The sequence below is a fragment of the Cricetulus griseus genome (assembly GCF_003668045.3).
Source record: "Cricetulus griseus strain 17A/GY chromosome 1 unlocalized genomic scaffold, alternate assembly CriGri-PICRH-1.0 chr1_1, whole genome shotgun sequence".
Classification (NCBI taxonomy): Eukaryota; Metazoa; Chordata; class Mammalia; order Rodentia; family Cricetidae; genus Cricetulus; species Cricetulus griseus.
Window position 1 is genome coordinate 45,252,428 of NW_023276807.1, and position 16,005 is coordinate 45,268,432.

A 16,005-nucleotide genomic window follows, 5' to 3' on the forward strand; every position below is an offset into this window, starting at 1 on the left:
CCCACAATAGGTGGGTCTCCTTACCTCAGTTAAGATAACTGAGATAATTGTCATTGTCTCCACACAGGAAATTCTAGGTTTTGTTTAACGATGAACACTATCCATCACTTACTGTCTGTAGAGCTTTTTAACTGTGTTTACAATGTTCTGTATCTTTCCTTGGCTAACTTTTCAGATTGAGTATTTCTTAGTGCGGTGAGACTGTCCCCAACAACTCTTTCAAAATGGCTTCCCTTCCACTATCTCCATCCTTCCTTTGTGTCCTTCAAAGAATTCTGACTTTATACTTACTTTTATGTTTGCTTTTTGCCTTTGTGCCCCCACTTTCCTTTGCTCTCCATTCAGCATGAATACTGCTTTGCACACCATGTACAGTCAATTAATATATGCAAAGAGTGGACAGGTGTTTATATGACATTACAAAAGCACATGGGGAATAAGAAAGTTTTTTTTTTTTCTATTTCAAGACAGGTTGATATTTACTCATACAGCAATTTTTAGTGGATGGACTATATGTGTATTTAAAGTTCTGTTCACTATGATACTTGAATACTCACCTAATGTAGATTTATTTTTGCTGACTAGCCAACAATGATAACCAAACAGAGAAGACAAGCTGACAGAAAACATAGCTGCAGCAAAGAATAAAAACATAATATGGAACTTGGCTTGAGTATCAGGCAGACCATTCTACAAGGAAAGGCAGAAAACAGAACATTTGTCAAAGGGATGAATGAGTATTCCCCTACATTTACGAATCATCTAGTATGATTGTTTCCTGTAACTAATTTAGAAATAGAAAATGACACATACTTTCATGCAAAAATTTAAGGGGAAAAGTAAGTATCTATTTCATATTAAATTAAATGCTTACTGGTATGTGGATATATATTCAGAAAAGATTAAAGTTGGAATATTTATTTTGCTTTGTACAACCAAATCAAATCCTAGAAAAAGAAAAACAACAAACATGGAAACATAAACTATACCTGTAGGAAACAAGTATACTATAAAATAAAGTTTTAAATTTACTTCCTGAACATGTTATTAGCATGCCTCATATTCACAAATGTTTAAATGATTTTAATTATAATGCCAGAAAAAAATGAAGGCTGGTTGGCATAGTTTAGTTCCTATTCTCATTGATACTTTAGGTTACTTTAAACAACAGCATCAACTAAAAGAATACAGGAGACACTCCCTCCCCTACAACAATGCTTCAACCTAGTAGTAGCATCACAGAAATGATCAACATCAATAAAACCTCTCTAAAATAAATGTTTAAGACCCAGGGGTTGAAAGCAGCCAGCACTGTAAAACCTGTTTGCCCCTCACTGTTTGCACATCCAAGAGAGATGGGCTGACTTGAGAATGAAGACCTAGGGACCTGGCATTCAGTGAAGCACTAGGGTGCCCCCCCAACCCCATTCTGACAGGATCACAGTGCTTCAGCCCCTGCAGAGCTCGACATTGATATCCATGACAAGGCCTTAACTGGCAGCTTTCCAACAGAAAAGTCTGAACAACAGGAACTTTGGTCTTTCCTGTTCAGATGTATTTGAGGTTTGGAATGAAAACCACCCACAGGAATGGAGGACACTGAGTTTACAGTCTGGAAAACATTCAGTGGGGATCAGTCATTAACCAGAAACGGAAGTACCTTTGAATGATAGGAAGCCACCTGGGTCTTTCTGTTTCTTAGCAATGAGACTAGCATATAGCAAGTCAATCTTTAGTATTAAATTTGGTTTAAGTCTCATATAAGTTACCTAGAAATTCAGAAAATCTTGCCATAATGAAAGGTAATTTAATGAAAATTCAGTGAGAAAGCAATCCTGGAAAGGAGTAAAATGCTTTTTTTTTTTCTTAAAAACAAAAACAAAACAAAAACCATCATCATTTCATGTTCACTAGGAATGATTCTGGAGAGGTTGCATATCCCATGCTTTTGTATTGCCTTGCTCTAGAAAATATAGTACAAAAAAAAAAAAAAAAACTACCTAGAGCTTACTAATTGAATATATAATTAAAATTCAGGATATTGCAGACATAACAGTTTTAAAGACAATCAGCACATGAAGAGAAAACACTTCAAATTTTGAATACTGAGAAAAAAATCTGCTTGTCTAGTCAATTCTCATTATTCGATGTAGTTATGCTTCACAAGATTGCCTTGAACAATGAATCCATGAACAATGGGTCCATGAATACTGCATCTAGAGGAAGCACGGGGTTGGTTTTCACTTTTCATAATGCCTTAGGCATCTATTGACCAATTCACAATCTCATTGGATGTGAGGGTTTGCCAGAATGCCCTTTAGTTGATATATTGTATTGATTTATTAATATGGAAATTCTGAACAACAGATTTTGTTCTAGAATTAATGCCTGGATGAAGCATGTATTTTTTTCATAAGACACATCAGTCTCATTAAGAAACAGCAGATAGCACTTCATCAATATGTTTAAAGATCATTTTATACTACAAAATCAACAAAAAGTAAAACAAAACAAACAAAAAAAATCAACAACAAAACACAGAGGCAAACAGACCATGGGAGAACATAACTTGTTTACAGAGCCCTAAAATGGAGAGGGCATAGCAACGCCTTGTTTACCTCAACTAGGAATAGGCCTGTGTACTGCACCAATCTGTGTGTGTCTAGACACTACTGAAAAAGCTGCGTACATTTTGAGAAGGTGAATGCACAAATTCAGACTGCGAATAATGAGGACTGACACTTCACAGACCAACCCTACAAAGTCAGGGTCTCAAATAACTCACTGCTGAACGTTTATATATAGAAAAGTCACTAAAAGGATGACTTACTGTCCAAAATCTGATAAAATACTGTAAATCTGTAGCAGCAATAAAAAGGCAGTACAGTAGAGAATACGCCAAGAAAAGGAGGAAGAATTTATAATTTGAAAATCCAACACAATTGTTCACCCTGCCAATAAAACAAAAGTCTTAATGAGTTACTGCTTCAGTTTAGGGATAAATACGTTTAAACATAGCATAGGTTTTGGTTTATGTTCATTTAAAATTCATTAGCATTTCATTCATAATGAATATAACATCTCCTAACACATTTAGAAGGAATTTTTGTGCTCAGATCTTCAATATATATTTAATATTGCTTTACTCAATCAATGTCACTACACCTCATATACAATGATTACATAAATAAACACACACCTAAAGGCACAGAGCTTGTGACAGACCCAACAAACTCAAGCGGATTTGGAGAATTCACTAAGTTCTCACTTGATTCTATTTCCAATTGTGATTAAGTAAGTTATTCTTTTAGGTTTTATCAAATTGGATGAAGTCCCTAAATTATCAAAGTGTATTAAATGGAGAAATTAAGAAAAGGAGGAGTGGGAACCATATAGACAGAGGGTAATACCCACTTGATATTAGATAATTATAGACTCTGCGGGTGTGACGTAGCCTATTAGAATTTCATCTTCTTTACTGGAAAATCAGTGCTCAGCAATATCTGAAATCCAGCTCTACATTCTAGGATTCCAAATATGAAAATTTGTAAATCCTAAGTTCCTATTCTGAACTCATTATATGACGGGTGGGGGAGAGTGGACTCACAACTAAGTATATTGACAACAGAACACTGAGTACAATTTATTTTGTCGCCATTTTCTAAGTTTTCCCATTTTCCATCAAATAAGGGTATGACTCCATGGTCTCCTGAAATGTTGACAGCCCCCATCTGAACTGGCATATACAGATGACAGAGGTGGTTAGCTGGATGACAACCCTGCCTCATAGAGTGTCAACCTACAGCTTCCTCTCCTTCCAGTTCTTGCTCTCTCTCCCTCCTTGTCTTCTTTCCCTAGTCCAACCCTCCACACCTACTGACCTTGGTAAGAAACAAAACATTTTATCCTTTCTTGCTTAAAAAAAAAAAACAAACCTATACTCTCATAAACTATGTCTATATTTTGTACCTCAAAAAGTACAAGGTAAAGGGCCCAATGGGGAAATTTAGTAATTTTGAACTTAAAGGTCTTGTCCAAGGAGAAGAAATTCATAAATAAGCTAAACTGCATATTACTTGTTAACAGTCATGTCTGCAGCTTCAGAGGGCCCCGTGAGAATGCAAACAGATCTCTGAGATTGTTTTTCATGGCACCGGAATGGAATAATGGCAAGAAAGAATATTGGAAACAGTCCTGCATAGGCTTCCTCTAATGTGAGCTTTCTCCAAAGAACGTAGAACCTTGTCTTTGCTTACTTGTGTTGTTTTCAAGAGGTACAGTGGATAAATAGAGGTGGAAGGCTGGGGAACACTGGGCAGGGTGGGTATAAACAAGGGCACTTGTGACCTGAGTTACAGTGACTAGCACCCGTTGCTCCTCTTTCTGCAGGAATGCAAAAAGAAGGCTTTTATTAAGTGATGAAGAATGTCTTTATAGAAAGAAAAAGATTTCGATCAGTTTTTTTGTAAACTCCTGATTTAGCTTACTGAAACCCATGCTTTTGATCACTGGTGTACCTTGTCATGCAAGAACCAAAAATACAGAATGTGGAATCAAAACCAAGTGTTTCCCCACTTGATATATGTACATAGAAAATTCTGGAAGGTATATTTCAAGATGAAATAGAGGAAGAGTATTTATCTTGAACCACAACAATGCATGCTTTTCATGACAGCTCTTAATTAGTCATTGTAACTGCCTGGTAGAGGTTCAGTTTGGCACTTGGTCAAGGATTCTCCAGAAAGGACAGCAATGGATTTATTGAAGAAACAACGTATTTTTGGTTATACCAATTTAGTTTGGTGGAAAGCATAATTGTTTCACAGAAACTGCTTTCTAAATATAAACTAGAAAGAGAATACTGGAAAGAAAGTAGATTTTTCAGGTCCCCAAACAACACTAACTGTGTGACTTTGAGTCCACTCTTCAACCTTGCAGAGTCCCTAGGACAAATGATTTCTACTCCTTTCTCTCATCAGTATATAAAGATAGCGTATTTTTTTTATGTATGGTCTTTAAAACACATTGAGCATTCAATACACTGAAGCTAAAATTATTTGTTTTATTTGAGGAGGTTATTGGATAAGCATACCAAAGTATTGTAAATATAATTAGTTAAAATTTTATGCTAAAAATAAAACCATTCCTTCAATAGAAAAACCCAATAAAATAAACACTACAGAAGCTCTCATTTACTTAAAATGACAAATACCTAAATCCTACTAGGTAATTTTAAATGCAGACCAGACCTGCAAATCACTAAATACAAAACAGACAGGCACTGCTCATCTAATGTTTCAAGTGCTCAGAGTCGATATGTGCTCTGAAGTTCAAAACGATATACAAAGCCTGTACAAAAAGGCTGCTAAATAATCTGGTAATATCCTAAATGTCCTCTAACAAGTTATATTCACATAGCAACTGTAACTAACATGAAAACAGTCCCATAATATAGTGAATGAAAAAGTGAAACACATCCAATCTATCGATTCTGTAGCCATTTATAGTTTTGGTTTTTTTAAACATGCAAATGCACACATGGATACATACAGACCTAAGCAGTAGCCATGACAATACTAAAGGAGGGTCTCTGTGATTAGAGAAGGAGTAAAAGGAGATGTGAGAACTCTAGAACCACACTATGCTTTATCTGTATTTTGGGGAGATGTAGTATGAGTGAACCCAGATTTCATCACATATTAAGCATTTACTCTACCACTGGGATACACCCCTAGTTCTCTATATTTTTACATTAAATTCTTAATTTTTTTTGTGGTGATAAAGATTAAACCTAGGGCCCCAGGCATGCTAGACCAGCACTCTAACTGTTAAGTTATTTACTCATCTTATTCAATCTAAAGTTTTTTAAAAAGTGCATACTCCATGGAATTGACACCTGCTGAATATAAGGCAGGGGACGGACATTCACATACTGACAAGGCTGCTGATCTCGGCACGGGGTTGCAGGGAAGATGGCCATGGGAACAGAGATAGCACCCTGGGAAATGTCAGTGCAGGAAACAGTTCAATAAACTTCTGAGATCAAAGAAGCCATGCTGCGGGAGCATATTGCTTAAATGCTGCAGTCTTCTGGCTATCTGCTTTAATCTGTTTAGTAGGTTACCTGCGGAAGTTTGGAAGATTGGTAAATCATTCTTAAGTTTCTTATTCTGCCATATGAATTGTTGGCTTAGGAAGACTGCTCTAATCATGCCATTGTTTTCTATTTTTGTGAGTTTATGCATGTAACAATGGATGGCAAGAGCTGTGGTATGCACTGCCCTGGAACAAATGTGATTGTCCCTATGTCTCTATTCTTTACTACCACAATCTTTCATTAAAAGGGAAAAAATTGGCATCAACTCTCTGCCCTGATTATTTTATTACTGTTAATCATGTTCAGGTTGCACAGAAATCTAAATGTCCAGACAGAAGATTGCTCGGTCTAGGTTCTCCTCAAGGCAGACTCTGAGGCATAGCTTTGGTACAGGTAGGTAGGTTTGTGTGCTTGTCTTCAGATAAAGAAGGCAAGGAGAACTGGAGATGAAGCTTAGGGCAGAGTGCTTCCCCAGCATGCTCAAGGTCTGGGATTTGATCCCCAGCACCAAAAAAAAAAAAAAAAAAAAAAAAAAAAAAGAGGGAAAACCAACAGTGGAGCTGAGTTATTAATCAGACTCTCACTGGTTGGAAGGATAGTCCTAGAGGTGGTGATGTCTTGGCTTTTCTGGACTGACAGTGTTGTGAGTTGAACAAACTTATTAAGGTCAAAGACAGCTCTGATGGGGAAGTAAGAAAACACATGGGTTCCTGAGACTGAGGGGTGTCGTCAAACAGAGGAGCTGCTCACTACCAGAAAACTTACTCCGCACATGGAGACACTGGGAGATAGGGAAAAGGGGGATGAAAAATGGGAAAACTTCTAATTGAGGGTATTGATTTGGTGGGAAGAGAATACGGAACAAAAGAGCAAATATAAGTGTAAGTTAATACAAAGAGGAGTGATTCAAACTTTTTTTTTTTTTAAAGAAGACACCATCCTGATAGGAGTTGACCACCCTCAACACTCTCAGGCTCTGAAGGAAAGGGAGAGGTACAATGGTGAGAGATGTAGAATGCATAACCTTTAGTCTTCCCCTAAACTTCCAGGCTCCTAGGAAAATCATTTCCAATGCACACTGCAAACTGCCTAGTGAACTGCCTAGTGCCTGCGCTTGTGAACATTCATTTCTCTTCTGGGTGTCATTCCTGGAAGAAGTTAAGCTTGTCCAATAATTACATTAATGCTTGAATTCAACAATAGTAACCTTAACATGATTAACATGTATACAGAATGAAAAATGATAACAAGAGTAGGAAAATCGATCTTCATGAGTGGATCTCTCAGGTAGCCCTGTATAAAGTCACATAAACTAGTGTCTTAGAAATAGTAAGTACGAATGAGTTCTAAGTAGAAAATTTTGTTTACACCTGTCTGTGTATTTGTATGTTTACTACTCTACCCCTCAATGTAGTTTCATTTAAAACAAATTGTTAAAAGTTTATTATAAACTTCTATTGAGGTATTATTAATTAATGTAACCCATATAATTAATGTGTAAATATTTACGTTTCTGGAAAGTATTTAAGTGCATCTGTGTTTATATATGTGCATAAAAAGAATACCCTTCATGCAGAGAAAACATGTAAAATTAGCTCTCATTATAATGCACTAGTTTTAAATTATCTAATGGAAATTCTCCCAAATGAAGGCTCTTTGAAGTTAATTAAATACTAGGAACTAAACCTGGAAGTGCCTCTAGGACAAGTAAAGTAACTGATTAATGAAAAGGTTTGTAAAAAATGATTCAATTTATATTAAATTAATAGCTGATTCAAATTTGCTTCAAGTATAGGTTTATACTCACCATGGGCAATGATGATCCATCTTCAAAATACATCTAAAATTATCCAAAAAATAAAACATAATACCTTATGTTGTCTATTATAAAAAGAAAATAGAAAATGTTTCCAACAGTTGTGACATGTAAAATATTACAAAATTACTCATTTAAAAATAAAGTCCAGTAAGTCTAGACATTCTTATCTAACACAGATAGCTGATTCTAGTTATAACAGAATAATAAAACTTCAAAACGTACATATCTTAAGATACAATTTCTTTTTAAAAGACTGTTATTGGTTCGAGACTACTTCACATTAAAATGTGGAAAATAAGTAGATTCACACAAACTCTAGGTAAAATGTGCTCCATACTTCCAACCTTTAGGACAAGTCTTTTTGTTTCTGTCATAAATTAAATATGCAGCAATATCTAAGTATGTGAAGTCAATCACTATGTCTCTATAAAGACAGAAAACACTCATGGAAGCAACATTTTCTAAGTTAAACTTGCCACATGAGAATTGCTAAAAATGTGCCTGTTATGTCACCATGAACCTGGGGGAATGGCATTAATTGTGGCCATAAGATACACTGCTGTTAATGCAAGGACTAATTCCACTCGTGTACCCAAATAGTGACCTAATCTGGAAAGCAGTAACCCAATACTGAGCAACACAAACAGGAGCATGCAGACATTTGAGAAGCAAAGGTTCCTTACTTATCACAGACGGAACAGTGATGGCATCGGTCTGGTTTTATAAGTTGGCATCTGTCACAATATCGGATTGCTAGGAACAAAGAGTTCACTTAGTCTTAAGCTTAAAAAGTCACTGAAAATTCAATTAAATGCCTTTTTATTATCACTCCAGATTTAAACTCTAAAAAGTATACTGAATTTAAATTTGATTTTAAAGAAAAAGATATTCAACCCAGTTTAAAAACAGAGAATGAAAACACTTGCCTAGAGACAGGTTTCTTTGGAGAGATTTTCCAAGAGAAGACCTCTTGGAAAAAATCGCTCGGTCATCAGTGGCTACAGTAAGGCTCACAAGGGGAAAGTGCATTCATTTTCATTGGTCAACAGAAAGTGTCCCTCTACTAAACCAATTCATTCCTGCACACAACTGAGTGGGAAACCATCATAAAGACACAGCCTAGAATGTGTAAACACACTCTATTGACTCCATAAATTAGAAAAGACCTCACATCTATGTTGATTCTGATATGAGATTAGAAGTAAGTACTGGAAGCAGCATTTCCAATAGAGGATTTTAGTTCTTGCATGTAACGATAGCATCTTTTCTTCAGTAGTACAGAGAGCACAGTCTATCTGGATGACTGATTTTGAGATACTATTTCTCTACATAAAACTCACAGGATGAACTACATTTCAGCAAACAGTGAAAACAGTGTTAACATAGATTCAATGTGGTTCTAATGTGAACTTAAAGCAAATGCAAACTATACAGGAATATTAATGAGGCATTTTACATTCCTTGCATACTAAAACTTTGAAAGCATTTGTGTGTCTTATATTTATGAATTTTCACCTTGATCTAGCCATATTTTAAGTACTTAAAAGACAAATGGGCTAATGGCCCATAGTGGGCAAGCAGAGGTTTAAAGCCATAAAACATGCCTGGGTTAAGTCTTGGCAGTAATTATCTATAATTCATGTGTAACAGCTCTGGATGTTCTGGAACTCACTTTGTAGACCAGGATACCTTTGAAGTCAGAGATCTGCCTGCCCCTGCCTCCCGAGAGCTGAGATTAAAGAGGTATGCCACTACCTCCTGACTTATGTGTTGGTTTTTTAAGACAATGACTTAATTAGATGTTAAATTACCTCAAAATGTAAGCTAAGTAGGCTTTCAATTAATTTATTTATATATGAACCAAACATGACTGGCAAAAAAAAAAAAAACCCAAAGATATTATTCCTAATGATTTCTGTTATACTCATAGACCAGTGCCTACTCCACTCATCATCAGAGAGTCTTCCTCTAGCAACTGATGGGAGCAGATAGAGACCCACATTAGGCGTAGAGAGAGCCCAGTCCCTCCCCTCAGAGCTTGATGAACCCCTCGAGAAGGGAAAGGGTGAATTCTGTGAGCCAAAGGGATTGAGGACACTGAGCAAGCATAGCTGTGGAATCAACTAAGCAGGGCTCATGGAACATCACAAAGAATGAAACAGCAATCCCGGAGCTTACATGAGCCTATGATAATATTATAAATATTATGGCTGTTGGTTTGTGGGGGACTCCTGACAGTGGGAGTGGGGATGTCTTTGACTCTTTTGCATGCTCTTGGTAACATTTTCCTCCTACTGGGCTGCCTCACCCAGCCTGCATATAAAGGGTTTGTCTCTAGTCTTATTGTATCTTGTTGTGCAGTGTTCTGTTGATGTCCCTGGGAGACCTGCTCTTTTCTGGGGGAGAAGTGGGTGGAGGAGTGGAAGTAGAGGAGAGGGGAGGAGGGGACTGGGAACAGCGGAGGAGGGGAAGCTACGGTCAGGATATATTATATGAAAAAAGAATAAATAAAATCTAAAATAAAAAGACAGCAACACCTAAATTATCTTTACATAATTCACACAATTACTGCTTTAATCTTTTAAAAAACTTGCAAAATTATTAGCTTTACATCCATTGTAGATATTGCTCCCTTAGATATAAATAGGAAGGTTTATAATTAAAACTTTAAAGGCAAATTTTTGTCTACTACAGATACAGACTTCAGCGGCCCTTACGTCATCACCAAGTCACGACAAAGTAGGAGGAACAGAATTAGAGTCAGTTCTGAGATCTCGGTTGGTGGTACAGTGTGACTCATGTTTCCATTCTGTTTTATGGAACTGAACAGGAAAGATTTAATAGCAACCCCAAGAAATAGCACAGCACTTTCCAATAAGCGCTTGACAGTTTATGAATATGAGCATGCTAAGAGTCATTACACCTCACTTGGGTGCAGTTCCAATGTGCTCATTATCAGTGCTTACCTCCGGACATAGTCCGGGTATAGATGGGAAGGTCTTTGGCTGCCCGCCTCAGAACTTCCTGATGGGCTTCTCCCCTTGGCTCTCTCTCCAGCAATTCTTTCTCTGCATAAGAGAGATGGAACTGAGGAATAAATTTAAATTTTAATCAGTATTTTCAAAGGAATGCCAACATATTTGTCTGCTCTATTATACCCAAATGTACTTATAAAATATTAATGGTATGTAGTATATTCAGAGAGGTTGATAGAATTTCAATCTGGGCATGCCTTTTAAGCTCACAAATAACTACTTTTATGAATCTTGAAAAAGAATATGATGATGATGATGATAATGATAGGTATAATAATTACTATACCCATTTCTTTAAGTGTTTTTGAACTTAAAGAGAACAGGATGCAGAAAATTGTTTATAAAATGAATAATTCTGCCAAAATATTAATTATATAATAGATAAAATGGCACGGTTCAACAGATGAATTTTTCATCTGGATACCATTAGGAACAAAATCAGGAAAAATCAATTGGATTTATATATATATTCTCATTTATGATAGTTTGAACCTAGGCAAGATTGTCACACAGAATCTCCTTTGATACTGAAATAGCTAAGTATTCATCTTACTGCTTATATTGACAGTTTGGCTCAAGCAATTAACCATCCTTATTTGAGAAAAACAAAAATTGTTTTGATTCCTACTAGGAAACATGTAGGTACATATACATACAAAAGTCCCAAAGTTGGTGCTGTATAAATCCCTATAAATAGGTCCAAAAGGAACATAACAGATCAACCTCAATGCTGTTCTTTGAGATGGGAAAAATATAAACTCAATCCAATGTCTATTAAAGGGTAGTAGGTAAATAAACCAGGACAAGATACATCTAAACATACTACTGGTGCTTACCCATGAACTACAACAATCCAACTATGAAGGACCATATCTCAATGTCTTGATGAAAACTGCAACTAGAAATTACCCTAGAAAATACATTCTCTATAAAGTGTCAGAATCAAGAAGCTATATTATCAATAAGGGAACACCCTTATTGATAATATAATTTATAAAATTATAAAGAAGAAGGGAATAATTTTAATAAAATGAAGAATGGTCGTTTCTTCTTGGGGAGTACAGAAAACCCAACTGTGAAGTGTATAGCAGATAAGAAAATTAAGAATGTCCTATATATTGGCTGAATGTTTGCTTGGGCATTTTCAGTTGATTTTCTTTAAATTTCACATTAATATACTTTATTTGCCAGTACTGAGGATTCAACCTATATGAAAGGGAAGTTCTACCTTGGAATAGGGTAGAGCTATTTGGTCCTCCGCTCCACCGCTTCCTCCTGCAGAACATTATGATATGCAAAGTCCTGTCAGTTCACAGATTAGAATATTCTATCTAAACAGCTCTGAAAGTACTGAGCATCTTGAAAAGTAGAGCTGGGTACTCCTGATATATTCTCCAACCTCCAGATGTCACAGCTTTTCATATATCCTGGTTTTGCTTCTGTTAGACTAGTTTTATTTTATTTTTAAAGAGTACATTAGATTTACTTAACAAATTGAAAATACTGTAAAGTTTCTAAAGTTCCTATATATAGCCAATCACTACAGTAGCTTGGCACATTTAGCACTTTAGTAAAAATAATACTGATACATTATTAACTAAAGTGCATAACATAAAGTTAAGCATAGATATTCAGATTTGCTATTTTGGAATATCTTTTTCTACTCCATATATCTGCATAATTCAGGATTATGAAAATCCCATAGTATTTTTGATTGCCATATGCCCTCAGCTTCAGTTTAGTCTTGGCAGTTTCTCGGACTTTCCTTCATTGTTTCTGTTTTCCTTTTCTTTTTTCCTGTTATTACTATGGTGGTTCTGAGTACTACTGGTGTTGCGCACGTCCATTTAATCACAACTTTTCTGAAGTTTGTCTCCTGATATGATTGAGGGTTATGGATCTTTAGGTGAAAAAACTATCATTGCCAGCATGACTGGACCTATCATGCTGGTCTTAATCACATAGTCAAGAGAGGGTTAACATTTTGCTTGTTTAAGATTTATTTTTTGTGTATGGATGTTTCTCCTGCAGGTATGTATAAATAACACTTGCATATCTGGTACTCTCAGAAGCTAGAGAATTGCACCATATCCCCTAGAACTAGAGTTATGGTTGAATGTAAGCTACTATATGGGTACTGAAAACTTGAAGAACAAGTGCTGCTCACCACTGAGCCATCTCTCCAGCCTGAGGGAGCTTTTTGTCATGGGTTTACACTGCACACTTCCTCAGTACTTTTCTTTTCCACCCTGTACTCTTTGGAGGGAACTTGCTCATATATAAAGCATGAAAATTTATAACTCCACCGCTAAAAGATGAAGATTCATAGAAATTATTTAGAAGTATTCTATTGGATGTGTGTTTCTGTTCTATTACTTATTTATCAATTTACTCAATTATTTATTTAATTAAATGGTCTCATAGATGTTTATTTCGTGCTCAGAGATTTCTGCTGCTCAAATCATTTGCCATTTCCCACTGGGAGTTCTTCCATTGGCCCTTGTGTTGCTCTGACAATTTTCTTCCTTGCATTTTGTCTTAGCACTTCCTTATTTTCTGTCGGTAAAGGATGCCCTTGACTCATCTTCATTATTCCTACAAATCCTAAAAGTAAACATTTCTCCAAAATGTCTGGCTTTTTCCTACTGGTAAATGTAGTAGGAACCAACATCTGAGGTCATCTATAGTTTCCAGATTAAAGTGGGGCTCAATTTTAATCATAGATACAAAGAGAAAAACCATTTTTATATTTTAAAAAGAACCAGAAAAACTCACATAAATACATTTTCTTTCTGTTAGTTGCCTTTCATCTAGGACACACACACACACACACACACACACACACACACACACACACACACACACAATCTCCTCAACTAGAATCTAAAATGTGGAAGTAAAAACATAGAACAATTTGCCTGCTAAGTTGCTAACAGAGACTTCATAATAACAAGAAATGCCAAGAGTCAGATATAACTGGTAGAACTGAAAATTACTGCAGTCATTTTGGATAACAATTTGGCAAGAAACTGAAATTTTCTTGATTTAGTAATTCTGTTTAGGAGAATTTTTATTAAGGAAATAATTTAAAATGTGGGTAAAGTTCTACATACAAACATACTAATATCAGTACCATATATAATATGAGGTAGGGGTAGCATAAGAATTTAAAATTGGGGGTATCATTACTTCAGTCATTACATATTCCAAGGAGAAAATTGTGCTGTTATGAAAATTAGCAATATGGGCTGGAGGAATGACTCAGTGGTTAAGAGCTCTTGCAGAGGACCCAAGTTCAGTTCTTAGCACTCATGCCAAGTGGCTCAGAAGCACCTCTAACTCCAGTTTCTGGGTATCTGACATCCTCTTCAGGCCTCTGAAGGTAACTGCACACACATAGACACACACACACACACACACACACACACACACACACACACACACACAATGATATCAACTAATATCTACCCCACACAGTTATCTGAACACCCACACACACACATATAAATATGGTTTGGTGTGAAGCAAACACCCAGGAAAGTCTGATCAAGTTTTAAATTCATTGTGATTAGTTTCTATGCTTGTCCTAGGATGTTTGCTGTTTTTAATGGTGTAGTTAGAGAAACCCTCAACATGATACTGCAAATATGTAAATGAGAGATGATGCCCTGGCTCAGAGTGGGAGCAGGGGGGGCATGAGCTCACACTGTAGGCATCAGCCAAAGTTATAGTCTGAAGCTAAATTGCTAACTGTAAATGAGATGGAGGAGGAAGAAGAGTCAAGGCTGACTCTAAATAAAGATTTTGGCCTGGAGAATGGAATATGCAATGCCATTTTTGAGATGGTATAACTTTAAGAATATGATTAGAAAACTGAGTAGGAGACCCAAATGTTTTGATATACATTGAATTTAAAATTTTTGTTTGATGCCAGAGAGATAGTTTTGATGAGTCTGGAGCTCAGGAGAAGGGTCTGGGCTAATGTATTAATTTGAGAGTTATACCAATGGGATACTATATGAAATGAAGTTATAAAATTAAATGGGATCGCCAATGCAAATACATTTTTAAAAAAAGACATCTGGAAACTGAACTCTGGTATAATACCATGCTTGAGAATTTCAAGAGATAATTGCTGCTGGTACAGATGCAAACTACCATGTTTTAATAAGAAAGGGGAAAGAATATTATAGAAAGAAAAAATACTGGGATTGTACATTCAGGAAGCTGTGTGAGTTAAGAGTTACAAGAACATAAAGTAGGAAGTCCAGAGACCCAGACAAGGATAATTGTTGCCAGGCAAGGGAGACCAGATTTTCCCCTGTGGGAGTTATGTGCAGTCACAGAACAGACACATACAGTAGATTGAAATGTTAAATTTCTCTTTAGATGGAACACTCTAGCTTCATGGTAGAGGATAAACCTTTGCAGGGTTCTGGGAATGGGGTATACATTAGACATAAATTCCATGAAGATTTTTACTTTGTCAGATAATGGAGATAGACAATAGAGATGGTAAGATTGACAAAGTAGTGATCTCTGTTTGTATATAAAGTGTCACTGGACTACCAAAGTGGAAAGTCTTGACAGAGAGACACAGGTAGTAAGCTCTCAGAAGAAATCAGAGCTGGGAACAGATGTGAAAGTCATCATCACAGAAGTGGTCAGTAAGCCACCTGAGTGGATGAGATCATTCAGCCATTTGATAGAAGCCAGCATCTTCTTCCAAACCTACACAAAGGCCAAGACTGTGAGAGGAATGATGAGGAAGAAGTGAACACTATATGAGGAAAGGAAAAACACATAGAAAAGGAGAAGGAAGTGGAGAGCCAAAGAAAAGAAGGCTTGTGAAGCATTCTAGTCCACACATACCATTATTTCTGTGCAAATGTATGTGGTTTGGCTTTCACTCCTTTTTCTAGGCTGAAAGCATGGTTATTGACCTCTATGGTCAGGGATGCATTTCAAACTGATAGCTTTAGGGAACTGTCTATAGTGATGCCTTTTCTTTTTAACCTGGCCTACTAAAAATATGCTATGAAATGAACAACAAT

The 16,005-nt window shown here is 36.3% G+C and overlaps 1 protein-coding gene across 1 annotated transcript in view; it reads right to left on the minus strand.

Annotated features, from left to right (window-relative positions):
- The window catches only part of Zdhhc2 (zinc finger DHHC-type palmitoyltransferase 2), a 56,411-nt gene that overhangs the window by 15,278 nt on the left and 25,128 nt on the right, over window positions 1-16,005 (minus strand). Inside the window, exons 4-8 of the mRNA XM_027391218.2 lie at window positions 10,883-11,003; window positions 8,600-8,669; window positions 7,905-7,937; window positions 2,831-2,951; window positions 558-690 (exon numbers count right to left, since the gene is read on the minus strand). Of these exons, the coding sequence (XP_027247019.1) occupies window positions 558-690; window positions 2,831-2,951; window positions 7,905-7,937; window positions 8,600-8,669; window positions 10,883-11,003 (478 nt within the window). The remainder of the gene's footprint in view (window positions 1-557; window positions 691-2,830; window positions 2,952-7,904; window positions 7,938-8,599; window positions 8,670-10,882; window positions 11,004-16,005) is intronic.